The 18,082-nt window shown below is 42.3% G+C and overlaps 1 protein-coding gene across 1 annotated transcript in view; it reads left to right on the plus strand.

Moving 5' to 3' along the window:
- LOC114665026 (inositol 1,4,5-trisphosphate receptor-interacting protein-like) overlaps nt 1-6,880 on the plus strand; it is a 34,068-nt gene extending 27,188 nt beyond the window's left edge. Inside the window, exon 2 of the mRNA XM_028819383.2 lies at nt 4,352-6,880. Coding sequence (XP_028675216.2) covers nt 4,609-6,399 — 1,791 coding nt within the window. The 5' untranslated portion in view covers nt 4,352-4,608 and the 3' untranslated portion in view covers nt 6,400-6,880. The remainder of the gene's footprint in view (nt 1-4,351) is intronic.
- The last annotated feature ends 11,202 nt before the right edge of the window (nt 6,881-18,082 follow it).

An 18,082-nucleotide genomic window follows, 5' to 3' on the forward strand; every position in this document is an offset into this window, starting at 1 on the left:
AGGTATTTTTAAAATGTATATAAAAACACCACACTTTAAAACACAATTGGATGAGGCAAATGAATATAAACCATGATTGTGAAGAAATAACTTGGAATTGAAAAATACTAAACTAATCCTTTAATATAATGGGGGAGTGTAAGCTTACTCAGTTTGAGTGTCTCATCCAGGGTGGGCTACTGCCTTGCATCAGAATCTGAGATCAGCTTAAATGTTTGCAAAGGAAAAAGAGTATGATCAGAACATTTAGGGGAGAACAGATAGATAATTTAGGATGAAAAAATAAAGATGTCATTAACGCTACTTATAGCAAACTAGGTTAAAACTGACGTAAGCATCTTCAAAATACTCCCAGAACCGTATCCATGGTCAAAACATCCTTTAAAAACCTGCTGGAATTTTTGCCGACTGTACTCTCTCTTTGTTTTAGGCCTGACGTCAACAGCCTTTTCTCGCAGTCTTTATCAAACTTTAGAACGCATGGCGTGACTTTCAAACCTGTTAAAAACAAGGCCATCACTCTAGCTGAGAAGTGCAAATGACGTGCAGGAGGGTGGCCTGAATTTTAAAATATCTGATACAGAATTCAAAGGAAAACAAAACCAACGCCCAAGAAAGTCTCAGGAAAGCGAAACTGATTGTTCATAAAAAAAAAACTCAGTCAGCCCTAGATTAGCTAACGAGTGACAGTATAGACGAGGGCACTTTACCTGCAGGCATGTGAGGCATACAAGAGCCAGGAGTGGTGACATTTGTGCTGCAAATGTCATGATGGTGTCACACGATCAGTAATGTAAGTGCTGTGGTACTGGCAGACTGACACCTAAAATGAATGGTTTGCTTGACCTTTTTACACTTGACGATGAGCTCTGAAAGAAACGCAGCGTGAACAACCTCCCTGACTTAGGTTACACCATCTAGATGCCCTCTATGGTGAGTATCGCCATATTTTTATGACAATCTCCTCTTCCTTTATTTTTCCATAATTGAAAATATAAAAGTGGCACAGCGGTTAGCCCTGCGGTCTCACACTCCCGGTTTTGAGTCCCAGTCTGATCGCTACGCTACAGTAAACTCACCTGTGCTAATAAACACTTTGAGTAGATTTACTGTATGGGTTAATAATAATAGTTCTTTATATTTATATAGTGTTCTTCTTGCTACTCAAAACTCTTTAGTGAGTGTGGAGCCACTTTAACTACCACTAATGTGCAGCACCACCTGGATGATGGAATGGCAGCCATTTTTGCACCCGAACACTCACCACACATGAGCTGTTAGGTGGTGAAGTGGTGACAGTGAGACTGGGGGTGATTAGCGGGCCAGAATGACTTTCCACGTGTACACTTGTAATATTTATGATTTTGCTGTGTGTGGAGTTAGCACGATCGTCTTCTGTTTATCTGAGGGTTTCCTGGATACTCCAGTTTTCCCCCACATCACATTGCAGAGATGTGTCTGTTTGGCTAACTGGCGACTCCAACTTGGCGGGGATTTGGGAGAGAGTGTGCCCTTTGATGGGCCTTGCAGCCAATGCTGTCAGGATAGACACACCGACTCCCCAGTGACCCAGAACTGGGCAGGCTGGTTACAAAATAAATAAAGAAATAAAAACTGAGGCGGCACGGTGGCGCAGTGAGTAGCGCTGCTGCCTCACAGTTAGGAGACCTGGGTTCGCTTCCCGGCTCCTCCCTGCGTGGAGTTTGCATGTTCTCCCCGTGTCTGCGTGGGTTTCCTCCCACAGTCCAAAGACATGCAGGTTAGCTGGATTGGCGATTCTAAATTGGCCCGTGTGTGTGCTTGGTGTGTTTGTGTGTGTCCTGCGGTGGACTGGCACCCTGCCCGGGATTAGTTCCTGCCTTGTGCCCTGTGTTGGCTGGGATTGGCTCCGGCAGACCCCCGTGACCCTGTGTTCGGATTCAGCGGGTTAGAAAATGGATGGATGGATGAATAAAAACTGAGCAAAAACAGTAAAGAATAAAACAGCAAAACACTGGTCACCTTGTACCCCAGGATGTGACAAACTTTAAGAACAGTGGAAATTACTGCTTGGATTTTATTTTGGCCAGAGAAGGCCGTCGTCCATCCTAGCACACAACAAATTATTTCAAACGATGAGACGACTTCAGCCATCGTGGTTCCACACTCACATGTTCCTGCCTGGAGGTGGACTGCAACAGTATGAAGATGGCAGGCACAGTACCGTCACTTAGCAGTTTACAGATAAAGGGACACCCAGCTTGTTATGTTCTGTTTGTTACTTGACCTGAATTTCCTGTATGATGATTGAGTTCTCCTTCGTGTGCCCTTGGAGTGCACAATCTCGCTGTATTCATGCAGAACTGGAATTTGTAGTTGGTACATGATAATCTTTTACAATTTATTACACGTGTGTGTCTATATATACACAGTATATACGTTACTGGCAACGTGTGAAAAGCAGGTATTCTACAGAATGCATGAAATGTCTGTGTTACTTATATATTTTCCCTAGGCATTGTATATAATATGTAGGCATTATAAAGAACTAGCTGTGTAAGCCTGTGCTGTAAAAAGCCCGGGCTCCTAGAAATTATTGAAATCGTCAGAAAAAAAAATTGAAATGCAGAGTCGGCAGTTTCGTTTTGCAGATGTTCTCGCCCCCCTTGTCTCTCAGCAGCTAAGCGAGTTTCTCTCTCGTTTGTCTTTACTTGACGGTTTCACTTTGGTGACGGAGTCGCTTTCTTTCAGCTTCATGCTGTAGCCTCGTACTTCTATCTCCTTTTCGACTCGTTAACTTGGGGCCGCCTCGCCGGCTCTTTCAGCTTCATGCTGTAGCCTCGCACTTCCGGGCCGGACAGACAGACACACACACTTCCACGCGTAGACGTTTATATACAAGAAGACTTGCCAGTGTGCCTTTTGGCATTGCATAGAATGCCTAGGAATGTTTGAAATTTTAATCGTTTCATGCTTTGATGTCCTATTTTTGGCATTTTATAGATTTCCTAAGCATTCTATACAATGCCTAATTTCACACATTAACAGTAACATTTTACGCGTAGTAGTGAAACAGGACAAACTTTAAAAATCAACTAAAAAATTTTTTAAAAAATGTAAGAACTTGTATTGAGAAGAATTTATATTGATAGCTTTCCTATCCAAGGGCCTCTTGATACACAATATTTTTGATTTTGCTATCAGGTGTGAGAATGTAGCTGTGATCTCTTTGCTAAAAATGTAAAACGTTGGTAAGGCATCTGTAGCCAAGCGGAAGGTAGATACACTCCCACGTCAAACATTGGCACTGTATCTGATCGTGTTCAGCTCTGACCAGACAGCGTCCTCCGTGTGGGGAGAAGAGCACGTGGCCGTGATATCTCTGCTGATGAGCAGCTACCCTCTAAAACACACGTAGCTCTGATCTCTCTCTCAAAAACGTCAAACGTTACCCTTTAACAATCTCTAGATGATAATGTCTGCTGAACAAACAGTTATCACTATCTATGCGGAGGCAAGGTCCACTCCAACACGTGGCGAGAGGTAGAGCGACTCGAACAGAGGCTGGCATGTGAGAGTGAGGAGGACCCTGCCCAGCTCCCTACTCCTGACGTCCTGCCTCCTCTTCCAATCTACCCGCAGCCTGTCTCTCGGATTTGTGTGAATAAATCGGTGCCACAAGTGAACTATGATACTTAGCACGATGAGAGAAGTCGCAAAATCAACCGGAATGTTCAACCAAATTATAGAAAAAATCCGTTAAGTAGTTCTCTTGTGAAAAATGGACAAACATATAGACAGACAGACATTGGATTTTACAAAAATAGAGATATATATGTTAGGTTTGGAGTACCACTAACAGTTTCATCTCGGGCAGTAAAAATGCTACAGGTGGCCTACCACACACACCCACATCTCCACTCTCAGATTATATGGGACAATTTAGAGTTTGTGACTAACCATGAGATGTGGAACAAAAACTGGAGTCGCCAGAAAAGGCAACAAGAGAACATGCAAACGCCAAGCGGTGATCAAGCTGGGACTCGGATCATGTCTCCTGAAGTTGTGTGCCATCCATCTTCCATCCATCCATTTTCCAACCCGCTGAATCCGAACACAGGGTCACGGGGGTCTGCTGGAGCCAATCCCAGCCAACACAGGGCACAAGGCAGGAACCAGTCCCGGGCAGGGTGCCAACCCACCGCAGGACACACACAAACACACCCACACACCAAGCACACACTAGGGCCAATTTAGAATCGCCAATCCACCTAACCTGCATGTCTTTGGACTGTGGGAGGAAACCGGAGCGCCCGGAGGAAACCCACGCAGACACGGGGAGAAATATTAAAAATAATTTTTTGGTTTGCAGTGCCTACTGAAGGTTTATAAAGACCGTGAGAGAGAGACAGAAGAGGGAGAGCCTGCAGAGGTGATCATTCAGAAGTTTCGTTGCATCAAAGGACTTGAAATCCGCTGGAATGGAGAATCTTTGTGGCTTCTTCAGAAATGTGAATCTTAAATTCCTGTCGTAATGGAATTCCTTTGTAGTTGCCATTTTGTCAGCAGACGTCTTCCAAGTGACAATCTGAGCTGATATCGGACTGAGGGATTGAAGTTTCATGCAGAATGGTGTTAGAAATACTTCTGGTTCTTCAGTGTCTGGCGGTAATCCTGCTACTGGTCCGTCTGCACATCTCTGAAAATGAAAAATCACAGGTGACTTCAGAATTGCAAGACATGAAGAAATCTGAGCTTCATTTACATTGTCTTCTGAAAATGTGTGAAAATGAAAAGTCACAACTGGTGTCTGAACTGCAAGACTTGAAGGAATCCAATGATATGGTAGAGGAGACCATTGAAACCTTGAAGCATGAACTTCAGAACGAGAGGGCCCTCATATTCCGACTCTCCAGGTCTGTACTTCAAATATTAGATAGGAACAGCTGGCTAACCGCTCGAAATGCCCAGCTGGAGACAGGGGTGGTAGGGCTCAATCAGAACACCACAGCTCAATCTTCAAGGAACACACAGGCTTCTTATTACAACAGACACCAAAATGACAAAGCCAAACTAGACCTAATGATAGACGCTCTCTGCTCCCACAGTAAAGTTCGCATGATCAGTTACATAAAAGACATAGATGGAGGCATATCAGAGAAAATCTCTGAGCATCAGATCGAAACCAGAATAGACGTGGAGGTGCTCATCCTCAATCATTTTTATGACGCCTTTGTAACAGTGACCACTTCAGAAATGAAGCAGGCCCAGCAGATTGTGGAGCCCATTGTTGGTGAACTGTTTAAATTCATGAAAAGCAATCAAAAATCACATCAACCAAAGTTTGTGGGAAATGCTCCTTTAAAGAGTGGAAGTATAGAGGAGCAGCTGAAGGTTCTCCAGGCAGATGAGTTTGATTTCATGTTTCCTATTGAGCTGCCTCATGGGATATCACCACAATTTCAAATGTGCCACCTGCAATCAAACTGTCCTAAAGATCAGTACGGGTTTGGGAAGATTGAGGTTCAGCAGAATGTCTTTAATGATTCAACCAAGCAATTCATGGAGAAATTTGTGATTTGTCAGTATCTACAGGCTAACAAGATCAAGGACTGGTTTAAAGGTGCCGTACAAAAAGGTCTAAATTACATCAATGCACATAAGGCAAAAATCTGTGAGAAAGCAGGTCAGAAATGTTTACAAATCGAACAAGTCAAACTGAACGAGATGAGCGCCGGAATATGCCTGGTAATCGAATTACCAGAAGAATCCATCCTGGTAGATGTAATTCCTGCAGTTAAAGTAGACAACAGCAATATGTACCTCATAACCAAGTCTTTAAAAGCAGATTCACCTTCACTGTGGCGTCTGTCATATTCCCTCTATGAGATGAAGCTGATTGGCCTCCTTGGTGAGTTTTTAGGCTCAACTCAACACACAAAATGTTTGAAGATCCTCAAAGCACTAAGAGATCTCGACGCTGGCATGAACTCTTCTTCTCAGCTCTCCTCTGTGCTGACTTCGTACCACCTCAAAACCATGCTGCTTCACATAATGCTAAATGACCTGCAAAAGAAGTGTTCAGATGGCAAGTGGAAAAGTCGGGCCCTTGTTTATGAGATGAGGAACCTCCTGGAAGTGGCTGAAACCACAACTGACAACAAGGAGCTTGAAAATGTCTTTTTCAGCCCCTTAATGAGAGAAATTTCATTTCGTGGCAGATCTCTGCAGGAGCATTTAAACATCCCAGACTGGGCCATCGCCAAGGACCACAGTCAGGCCCTAAACCTCTTCTCAGAACACCATATTGACCATAATTCTCTCAACCAGGTCAGTGCACGGATGGAGGAGATCCAGGAACAGTGGTTAAATGTGATTCATCAGCACGTTTATCTCTTGGTTATGGAAATTGTTTATTAACAATCACCCTGGGGGTTCTATCTTCTTCACTTTCACACCATAAAAGTCTCACATCTGAAGATAATATATTGCTGGTAGATAATAAACAACTTTGTAATCTGTTGTCTGCTATAATAAATTCATTTTTGGAGATATATAATGGGTTTGTGGAGGAGTCGGAGATCCTTTCAGAACCTGTGAAAGGCTCAGAAAAATGTATTCTTGAAATTGGTAGTTTCTATGTATTAGAAAAGTATTATAAGCACATGAGAAAAGTAGACACAATATTGTATTAGTTATTAAGATGTGAGAAATAGGAGTTAAAAGGCTCATGCTTACAGGGGGTCCTCAGGTTACGACACAGTTCCGTTCCTACAGCAGTGATGTAACCCGAATTTTGGTGTAAGTCAAAACACACCCTAGCCTAAGTCACTTACCTATCCTAACACATTTGCAAAATTATAATCTAGAACATAAAAACACAAGTAAGCCACTAAAGGAAAAGGACATAAATATACCGTACTGTACACTGTACTGTAGTAACAGAAAAAATGAGTGTAAAAAAATTACCTTTATTCCTTCTGATCTCTTTACAATGTCTAACTTCACTTCCATCGTGATGGCTTTCCTCTTCTTCGAAGCACTACCATCTGAAGGGCCAAAAAGTCGCCAAACAAAGCAACACAAACGGAACATTTCCTCTGCGCGCAACCAAACCTTTTTGCCAACTCCCTCACTCATACGCTGCGTTACTGCGTATTCTTCTGCTGCGCGCAACAAAACGAGTTTGCCCATGTAGTCTGTAAGTACGATGCTAACGGCGTAATCCGAAACACTCAGGTCTCAATTTTTTTTTAGTTTTTATGGGAGTGAGCGTTGTAAACTCGAACCGTCGTATGTCGAGACGTTGTAACCCGAGGACCCCCCTGTATATATTTTTTATTGCCCTGTATAAGCCAAAGACCACCATTATCTCACAAGTTAAAGATTAGAGGTGCAGGAGGGCTGAGATGAGATGGGCCCCTTGTCTAGAAGGGAAATGTAAAATATTAGGTTATAAATAATTGTCGGAGTGCTGAGAGAGAAGGGGTGTGCAAGTAGGGGCTGTCAGACAGACATGATGGATAGCAAAGAGTTTGGCACTCACCCAGCCAAGAGGTAATGGTGAAATTAATTAGGGGTAGAATTTGAACAGTGAAATATTGAGGAGTCAGATGAGGATGAATAATGACACGTGGGATAAGAATCATCATAAATGTAAGAGTTGCTTTTAGTTGTGTGCTCAGTCCTTTTTGGAATTGGGTCTGTATGTTGTGCATTAAATTTCAATTCTGTTGCCTGTCCTGAGACTCCGAGTGTCTTCTTTGGGGCTGAGAGAGCCCGTGCCTGCCTGCTTCTACACATCTGAGATCTTTTTTACATTTCATCTAAGCTGAGGGACGTTGTAGAAACTTGGGAACTTACAACAGAGACTTGGGCCATTTCTAGTTCCTGGAACCTTTTTTAGCTCCTACTCCAAGGTATGTATTGTACTTTCCTTTCAACCAGGAATTATCGTGGGTGGGGCTTAGGTGATCATTTGTGCGGATTGGTTGACCACAACCATTGGTGTCATCTTAAGAATCTGTTAGTAGCTTGAACTGGACAGTTATCGATGAAGATGGAGTGACACACTTGGCTCCATGGCAATGCAGGAACATATGGAATTAAATATTGGAAAGGGCAACATGGATAAAAGTGATTTTACTGTTTAGCACTGTGCAGACAACAACTGTCGCCCGGTTGCTTCACCACCTACAGCTTTATGGTACATTGGCAACGAGAAAAAACACCCAGAAAGCACATTTGAGTCTGTGAAGTCAGCTGGAAGAAAGTTCAGTGGTCTGATGAGACCAAAATTGAGCTTTTCGGCTATCAGACATTATCAAAAACACACCATCCACCCTGTGGAAAGCATGGTGGTGGCAGCATCAGGCTGTGGGAATGCTTCTCTGCAGCAGGCTCTGTAAAAATTATGAGGGTAACATGAATGCAGCAAAATAAGATGCATCTTGGGACAAGATTTGTTTTCTAGAAACACAACAACCCCAAGCATAAAGCTAAAGCTACACAGCAGTGGCTTCAAAGCAACAATGTGAATGTCCTGAAGTGTCCGAGTCAGAGTCCCGATCAAAATCCAATGGCTGAACTGGAACGGGGCCGTTCACTCACGATCAACATGGAGCCTGATAGAGCTTGAGCAGTCTTACAAAGAAGAAGAAGAACAACAACATTTATTTATATAGCACATTTTCATACAAAAAGTAGTTCAAAGTGCTTTACATAATGAAGAAAAGAAAAATAAAAGACAAAATAAGAAATTAAAATAAGACAACATTAGTTAACATAAAAAAAAGAGTAAGGTCCGATGGCCTGGGGGGACAGAAAAAAAAAAAAAAAAAACTCCAGATGGCTGGAGAAAAAAATAAAATCTACAAGGGTTCCAGGCCACGAGACCACCCAGTCCCCTCTGGGCATTCTACCTAACATAAATGAAATAGTCCTCTTTGTATTTAGGGTTCTCATGGAAGGACTTGATGATGATGGTCATGCAGACTTCTGGCTTTTAATCCATCACTGTTGGAACATCACGGTGCTTTGAGCAGATGGTGGAAAATGGGAGTCCAGATGTACAGAGCTGGTAAAGAGAGACCTGAGCATGCAGACTCATGGCTGGCAAAGGTATATCTACTAAATCAGCGTTTCTAAACCTTTAAGTATTTGCGACCCGAGTTTTCATAACAGTTTTAATCGCACCCCTCTAACGGTTTTTTGAAAGGAGCCCACTAATACCAATTTGTTCTTTTTTAATTAATGATATATCATAGATGCATATTTTATTATACCTACTTAACTTTTATCGACATTTATCTAACGCTATATTTACTTTTCTAGTATCAGAATGTAGTTTAAGTTAATTTGTTTTGGTTTCAATAGATGTATTTTTCATATTTTCGATTCTTGTTTTCTTTTTTTCACATCTTCGCGCCCCCCCTTTTTGTTACTTCACGCCCCCCTAGGGGGGCCTGTCCCACAGTTTGAGAACCACTGTACTAAATACTGAATACTTAGGCAATCGGTTACTTGATGTTTAAGATTTGCAAGACGTTTGCAAGACCTCTTTTCATTTGATCTTAAAGAGTCTTTCTCTCTTGATCAGTTTTAAAAAAGCCAAATGAAATCCATTTTGATTCAATGATGTATAACAATAAAATGTGAGAACTTCTAAGCGGGTGAATACTTTTTAAAGGTACTGTAAGCCAAAGCCACAATCACTCTGAAGATTTTGTTCTCATTCGTTTTCTGCTTCTGCAAGGATTTGGACCCCTGCATCTTCAAGTAGTGTACTTTGGGATTTTAGACTTGCTTTGTTTGCTTTAGGCTTTAAAACCAATTCAGAATCAGAATCTTTATTGTCATTGAATAGCGATGTAACATTGTACAACGAAATTAAGGTGCAATTTTCCAGTGCAAAAATACAAAATAAAAGATAACACAATCACTCAAGTTAAAACTAAAATAAATAATATATAGAGGAGAAGGGAATAAAATAAGTACCAAAATAGTCTGTAACAGCAGAACGCTGTTTTCCATTCATACATATGTCATATTACACTTGTATTGTAACCATGAAGGTGCACTACCTCAGATTGACCACTTAGCAGCATTCAGCATGGTGATGGCTGAAGGATAGAAACTGTTTCTCAGTCTATTTGTTTTAGTCTTTATGGATCTGAAACGTCTGCCCGAAGGCAGGCGTTCAAACAGTACATGTCCTGGATGTGATGGATCCTGAAGAATTTTCTTGATGTTCCTGAGACAACGGGAACTATGTAGTTCTTCTAGTGAGGAGACAGGACAGCCGACTATCCGCTGGGTGACCTTAATGACCCTGTGGAGCTCTTTCCTCTGTGCTATTGTGCAGCTGGAGAACCACACACAGAGACAGTAGACCAGGATGCTGTCTACTGTGCAAGGACGCCAGCAGTTTCTCAGGGATGTTATTCTTCCTGAGAACCCTCAGGAAGTAGAGTCTCTTTTGGGCCTTCTCAGGTCAGGTTCCCCAGGTCAGGTCCTCCCTGATGGTGACTCCCAAGAAGCGGAAGTCTGTGACCCTCTCCACACAGCCCCCCCCCCATTGATGATGAGTGGCTGGATGTTGTCTGCCTTCTTCCTGAAGTCCACGATGAGCTCCTTGGTCTTGGCTGTGTTGAGGAGCAAGTTGTTATTCCTACACCATGTTGTCAGCCGCTCTACCTCATCCCTGTAGGCGGACTCATCCCCCTCAGAGATGAGCCCTACTACCGTGGTATCGTCGGCGAACTTAACAATTCTGTTACTGTATTTTTATGTTTGTTCATACACCATGTGGAAGAATAATTTTAGGGTATCATAGCATTCACCTTAAAAAAATAGCATAAAGGGTTAATAAATGTCAGAAACCTTTGCAGGCACACCAGGAAACCAGATAAAGGTCAAGTGAACAACAAAATGTTCTGAAAGATGACTAAGAGATGACTAAGAAATCTACAGATGTCCTGTAAAACAACCAGAATGGACAGTTGTTATATGCACAGAAATGTCAAGGGTGGTGGCTCAGCTCAAAGGTATAAGAAGATCTAGAATGTAATATAACAGACTTTTACTTTATAGAAGTCATTTGGGTGCAAACCAGCGAACAGTGAACAAACAGTGAATGCAGCTGTTTAAGACTGAAACAAGCAATTAAGGGTGGGGAATCTTAACAAGCAAGACCACCAAAATGAAGCAACAAAATGTCACTTGAGCAATAAGTGCTTCATCAGCAATAACTGAGTTCTCATGAAGAAACTGGGCAGCCACTGTGGCCATCCAGGGCCGACGTTGTCTACTCCTGCCCTATGGCATCACTCTGAAGAACCACTCTGGGGCCTTTACTTTTAAGAGTGTCTCAGAGTCCTTTAAAATAAATGACGTTTGGCAAACTCAAATGGGCTGTTGTATGCCCTGGATGGATGGAGTTGCTGCTGAGATGGTCATCCTTTTCAACAGGTTCTTCCATCTCAGCAGAGGACTTTTAAAGCTCTGTTAGAGTGACTATTGTGTTCTTGGTCACCTCCCTGATCAACTCTAGGAAGTGTCCCAGTCCTCCCTGACCAAGACTCTTCTTGCTTAGTTTACTCAGTTTGAGCAGAAGGCCACCTCTATGAAAACTTCTGGTGCTCCAAACGTCTTCCATGTCACAATCTATTGAGGCCACTGTGAGAACTCCTGGGAACACTCAGATCTTTAAAAATGGTTTTATCTTCTCACCCTGATTTATGCCTCAGTACAATTTGATCACTGAAGTCTACAGAGAGTTTCTTGGACTTCATGACGTGGTTTTTGTCGTGACATGGCGGGTCCTTATATACACGAGTATACGTGTGTCTTTCTAAATGATGTCCAACAGGCAGACTCCAATCAAGTTCTGAACTCATCTTCAGGATGATAAAGCAAACACAATGCACCGGACGACAATTTGGAGTGCCACAGCAAAGAGCTGGAGTACTTATATGGTTTTTGATTTTTAATAAATTTGCAGACCTTTCTGAAAACACGTCTTCACTTTGTCATTATGGGTTACTGAGTGTAGACGGATGGGCAAATTTATCCATTTGAAATTAAAACTACAACACCATAAAGAGTGTAAAACGTGAAGGGGTCTGAATAATTTCTAAATCCACCGCAAATCACTGAGAATTTCATAATGTTCGGTTTTAGAAACATCATCTGAGCGCCAAAACCAGCAGTGATAACCGACTTATCAAAGCAGAAATCCCAGGTGGATTTTTCAGTCTTTCAAAGTTCTGATAAGTTTGTTTTTTGTTTTGTTTCATGTCTGGTTCAAGTTCAGCAGAAAATACAATGAAGTAGTTTGAGCGCCTTGGCTTAAAGATCGAAACAGCTTGTAAAACAAACACAATCTGTGGCCTTCGTATCTGCACCACCTACACGGGACATGCGACGAGGACATGTGCCACATGACAGGTGTGTGCTCTTTGGCCTTTTATTACGTCACTCACTGCTCCAGAATGCAGGGAAGGAGATGAGAAGGGTATTGCTGCAGACCGGAGACATTGTGGGTGGGATAACTTACTTGGAGGAGGCAGTGGCCCACAATGGAAGTGGGTAAGCAGGCGTCAAAAACAGCGCTAGAGGCTCAAAAGTTTTTGTAATAACCGTCCTTGATTTAGGCACAATTAAAAAGAGACCCAGAAAATGTAAAACTGCCTCAATGGGTGTTTAATGTAATTACAATACCGCTTATTCTGAATAAACACAGCGCAGCTCCCAACTGGTCTGTGAATTTTACAAATTAAAATATTAAAATAACACTGCAAACAAGAGGGTCCATAAAACACAACGATATAAAGTGTATAAAACAAACAACCACCAATGCAAAGGGGCAAAGAAATAACTGCACTAATGTCCCCAGCTAAGACAGAATAAAGTAAAAGCCAAAAGTTTAAACACCCGCAAATAACAAAAAAACTAAAAGATAGGAGCTTAATTCTCTGCGATTTAACAGGAACGCCGAAGGAGGCTCATAGCTTAACAAACGGTGTGGAATCACAGACACTTTATCTGAAGTTACTGGTCATCATACAGTATGTATGTATTATATTATTTCATATATTATAATACTGTTATACAACGCTGGATTTATTACTGTAGATTGGTAATACACCACTATCTTTGGTATTTTATGGTTTATATTTATCTTATTTGTTTCAGGTTATATATTTTATTAGGTGTTTAGCTATTTACAGTATATGTATTTTTTTAATTTTGCTGTGATCCCTTATCTTACTTAGGAGTCCCAGAAGCCGCAGCAAAACAGCGGCTCAGTCCTATCAGCCCCTAAAAAAAACGGGTGTTAACGATACGCGCCACAGCAGAGGTGTGACCAGAACATCATGTGTGGGTGGGCATTTGGCTTGTCTGGGGGGGGCAAAAAATATCCATCCATCCCCATTTTTATAGGGGGGGTCAAATAATAATAACAACACAGTTTTATATAACATATAAAAGCAAACATTGTGGCATAAATCATAACCTATTGTTCAATAAAATTAACAGAGGCAATGGAACTTGTATTATTATTTTTTGTGAACAAATATAGAACTACATCTACAAGGTAAATATCAATAAAGTCAAATGTATACAACATATGAGAGCAAGAACAGAAACGTGGCTTATTGTAGTCATGGGAGGATATAGGACATCAGTTTCCAGTGTTTAACCTGAATATTATCTACAGGACCAGTCTGCGGTTACTCTTGGCAAATTCTGAAATAAATTCATTCATGTCTAGATTTTCTGAGATGTTTTTTTCATGTGCCAGAATGACTAAATTTCTCTTCCTTGAATGCAGCATTGTTCAGCAGAGTGGAGTGAGAATGCGGTTCAAAGCAGAGAAAGAGCTTTCGCATGCAGCTGAAGACACACCAATGATGAGTGCTGTGACGCAGACATGGATACTAGACACGTGTTTGTGGAAGCTGCCACCGTCTTTTTCTAGAGCTTTTTTCCAACTAGTGTAGCCGTGTTTGGTGAATATGTCCTCGCGGTCTGAATTGGAAACACTAAATTTGCGTCAGGCAAAGCAAAAGCTGCCATCACGGACAACATAACATTCAAGCCATGGTCGAGACTGATACCAGCTTGCACTAAAACATCTGAGTGTCTTTCCGAATGCGCGCTTGGGATAATTAATTAAAACGGGCTGGGATGGGCTATCCATATTTAAGTCAGGCAGACCGGACTGTATATTTTGTTGAAGGCAGAGGTTTGGAGTACCTGACACGGGCGCAGAGCTGGAGGATTCTGTAGTCTTATCTACATCTTTTGGAGTTTCAGTTCCTGACGTGGGTGCGCTGTGCTCCGTGTTGGTAGCAGCGGTGCTGGGTTCAACCGTGGAGCCAGCAGCTTGCGGAGGGACAGAGGTTGAAGATGTCTGCTTTTTAATAAGCCACCTATGCATAGCCTTTGGTGTTACCAACCAGAAAATAAAAGAAGAATGGAACGTATACGCTGTTTTAATTATAGAATGTGGTCAACAAGTTCAAAATGTGCTGCGAAGTGAACTGTGAGCTGCACGGTGCCTGTCTAGTGGAGGAGACACTGACGGATACGCCACAAATTCAAACGGGCCGATTGGAAAGCAACTTAGTTTTGAAAATCAAATGTTATTCCTCTCCAGAGTTTTCATTGGACAGACAGATCATTTCGCAGGGGACAAGGGGGGGGGGGGCACTGCCCCCCCCCCGCCCCCCGTGGTCAAGCCTCAACGCCACAGTGTTATTTGGGGTCCATACTGCCCCTCAGCCCCGCGTGCTATGCAGTGTGTGAACGCACCTCAGTAACTTACAATACAAGGCACGGCATTGGTCCGTACAACCGACACACAGTCCTGTCAGCGCACGCTACTGTCACGTGTCACCGTCTTGTGCGTGCGTGACACTGACCAGGAAAACTTAACAGTGCAGTACAAGTAATGTTCTATCTGCTGCTGGTCACTCCTGCTGTTTAGTTCAGGAGCGGGGGCTCCTCGGGATCCCGATACGGTTGACGAAGACGGGTTCGGTGTGTTCCGGAAAACGCTGAGGGATAGTGGCCAGGACGGAAGTCGAGACGGGGCTCGAAGAGATCCAATGGACGGCGCGGCGCGGGGAAGGTGAAGCCGGGCTCAGCGGATCCCAGAGGTTGGCAAGGGATGGTGGAAGGGGCAGGAGGCGGAGAACCGCAAACAACGGGGTCTCCGCCACGCTGGGTATACCCTGCATCTGGGTGAGGGTGACGCGATGATAATGTGCGGGCACTGGGCAGAGGATTCTGGTTTGTTTCTAATAGATTATTTATTATTATTTGTTTGATTTTTAACTTCCACATACTCACTGTGTTTTATGGGATGATTTATTTACTAGCTGCGCTACTCCACTTTGACGGCTTGAAATATATAAAATCAACGTTGACCTTGGCCTAAACGTTCGCAGTGGGTATGACTCTGTTATACGCCATTTGGTATGGGAGTCATAAAAGAAGTGTTGATGTTTGTGGTGCGCCGTCTTTTGGAATGACAAATGCAATGCATTTTATTACAGAAATGTTTGTGATGCGCCATCTGTTGGAATGCCCCAAATTAGCAACCTACAGACACTTCTCCTTCGGGCCGCACTTTGTTTTGGAGCACAATTTATTGTTGAGTGAACGCCATGTGCCGTGTTTTGCACCATCCCTTGCTGTGTTGCGTCTTCATTCACCCTAATGATTTCGTGACTATAGATGATCTGGGTTCAAGGGTAGTGTGCTAGCTCCGGCCAGCCCGGGCATCACGATTATGCATTATGATCAGTTAAGAATGATGTATGTCCAAAAATGATCATAAAGCAGTGTGAAGGATGCAGATGAAAACTATGGTAGACTGAAAAATGCACAGCAAGCGATGATAACGACCGGGTCGGTGGTCTATCACGCTTTACCAGTAATAAAGTAGCAGCATCATTCAGCTCCAGACAGCTCCTTAAATCAGACACTCGTCTCTAACGTCATATCAGTTCATAAATCTGTTAAATCCATGGAGAGAGAGGGAGAGTGTATGTTCGATTATTCAATAATGGTCTAGCTCCCCATACCCCGATTCAAAAGCCACTGAGGGACAGGCCTCGTTACATGCTAAGGGGTTTGACGTCTATCCCCAGCCTGCGCCTGTCCTGTATGATAACACTCGGACACCCAGCCTGCCAACTGATGCTAACAGCACGCTGTTGACGCTTAAATGACATTAATTACTGCTGGACCACAAATCGAGCATATTCAGACCCCATAGTTTCAGGTTCATTGTACTAAAAACAATCGGGCTTAGGCGTCAGCACGGGTTGGGTTGAAATTGGTCTTGAGCCAAAAGAAGGCATCGACCCCTCAACCGAGCTGTTCTGCCCCCACACTTTTGAACGAAATGTTGTTCGAACACGTAGGGGAGACTGGGGACGGTTGCAACAAGTCTTATTTCTCCAATTAGAAACATGCTAGAGTGATGATACTCATACTGCACATGCTCAGTTAGGCCCTCTCTCCACCAGAGAGAAACTATACAGTTTCATCATCTGCTGCTGCATTTATTGAAAAATAACTGTTTTGAAGGTATGAAAGTAATTTTTTTTGCAAGTTGTTTTTTTGACTTACTGTCCATAGCTTTTATTTTAATTAATCAAAACATATCTAGTTCAAATCATTGTGGTGTTGACTTTTAAAAAGTATTGTTAGCATGTTTCCCTGACTCTTTGAATAGCTAGCACATGGTGTTCTGTCATGGCTGGCAGGTCAGGGACGGTTGCAACAACTTGAAATAGACTACATATCATTACTTTTTAACATTTTTAGTTCAGAATCAGCACATTTTTTTCAGTTTAAGTCCAAAGTATTCTGCTATACAGCTTAACTGTAGTTTATGGATCTAAAAATAGAAATAATCTGTTTTTTCCAGTATGCCAAGAGTGAGGAAGAGAGTTACTAACAGAGGGGTTCCCCTCGAAATTTTGGAACAAGCTTCAAACGTAATTAGGAATGAGGGCAGGACAGTCAGGGCAGTCGCCAAGGACTTTTCCATCTGTCATACCACCTTATTTCGATTCCATAAGGAAAGAGAGAAGCTTGCAAGTGAGGGATCAGATAAGTTACCACATGCAGGGTACTGGACCATCAGAAGAGTCTTCTCAGAAGACCAAGAGAGGAGTCTAAAACAGTATTTACAAAGGGCAGCAGACTTAGATTATGGGTTAAGTCCTAAAGAGGTAAGAGAAATTAACAGAAATGTATAAAGAGAGTAAGAGGGTGAGAGGGTTAGGGTAATATCGGCAAAAAGTGAAAGATAATAAAAACTATTTACATTTTATAACATTTTATTTCAGGTTCGTAGGCTTGCATTTTCAACTCGCCTCTCACTATACGTGCAACTTTCCCTCACAGTGGAATGAGGCCTGTATGGCTGGTGTTGACTGGTTTAATGGGTTTTTTAAAACGGCACCCAACTCTCTCAATAAGACGTCCTCAAGCCACAAGCCTTTCGAGGGCAACCAGTTTTAATGAAACAAATGTTTACAATTTTTTTAACAATTTAAGCCAGGTTTTGGACAAACACAAGTTTCAGTCACAAAACATATGGAACATGGATGAAACTGGGATCACAACTGTTCAAACTCCCGACAGGGTTGTGGCAAGACGTGGTGACAGGCAAGCTGGTGCAGCTACCTCAGCAGAAAGAGGCCCACTTGTCACACTAGCTTGTACAATCAATGCACTTGGTAACTCCATACCCACAACTGTGAATCTGACTAAAAGAGTTGCATTATTTTGTTCTTGTTGTTTGTAGAAAGGTTCACTGGAAGCCAGTTCCCAAAATTGTTCTGCTAACTGGCAGATTTCTACTGTTAGTCAGTATAGATGTGGGGTGATTAGCCACTGTTTAGGAATATCTGTGCAACTTTATTTGGGTTGTATTTGATATTCTCAATATTGTACAATAAATGTATGTTTAAATACTGTTAATTAGTAAGAATTATATTATAATTGTTCTAGTAACTGGCAGATTTATCCTGAGAGCCAGTAGAATTGTTGGGGTTACTTTAAATTCACTTTGTATACA

The sequence above is a fragment of the Erpetoichthys calabaricus genome, chromosome 14 (assembly GCF_900747795.2).
Source record: "Erpetoichthys calabaricus chromosome 14, fErpCal1.3, whole genome shotgun sequence".
Lineage (NCBI taxonomy): Eukaryota > Metazoa > Chordata > Cladistia > Polypteriformes > Polypteridae > Erpetoichthys > Erpetoichthys calabaricus.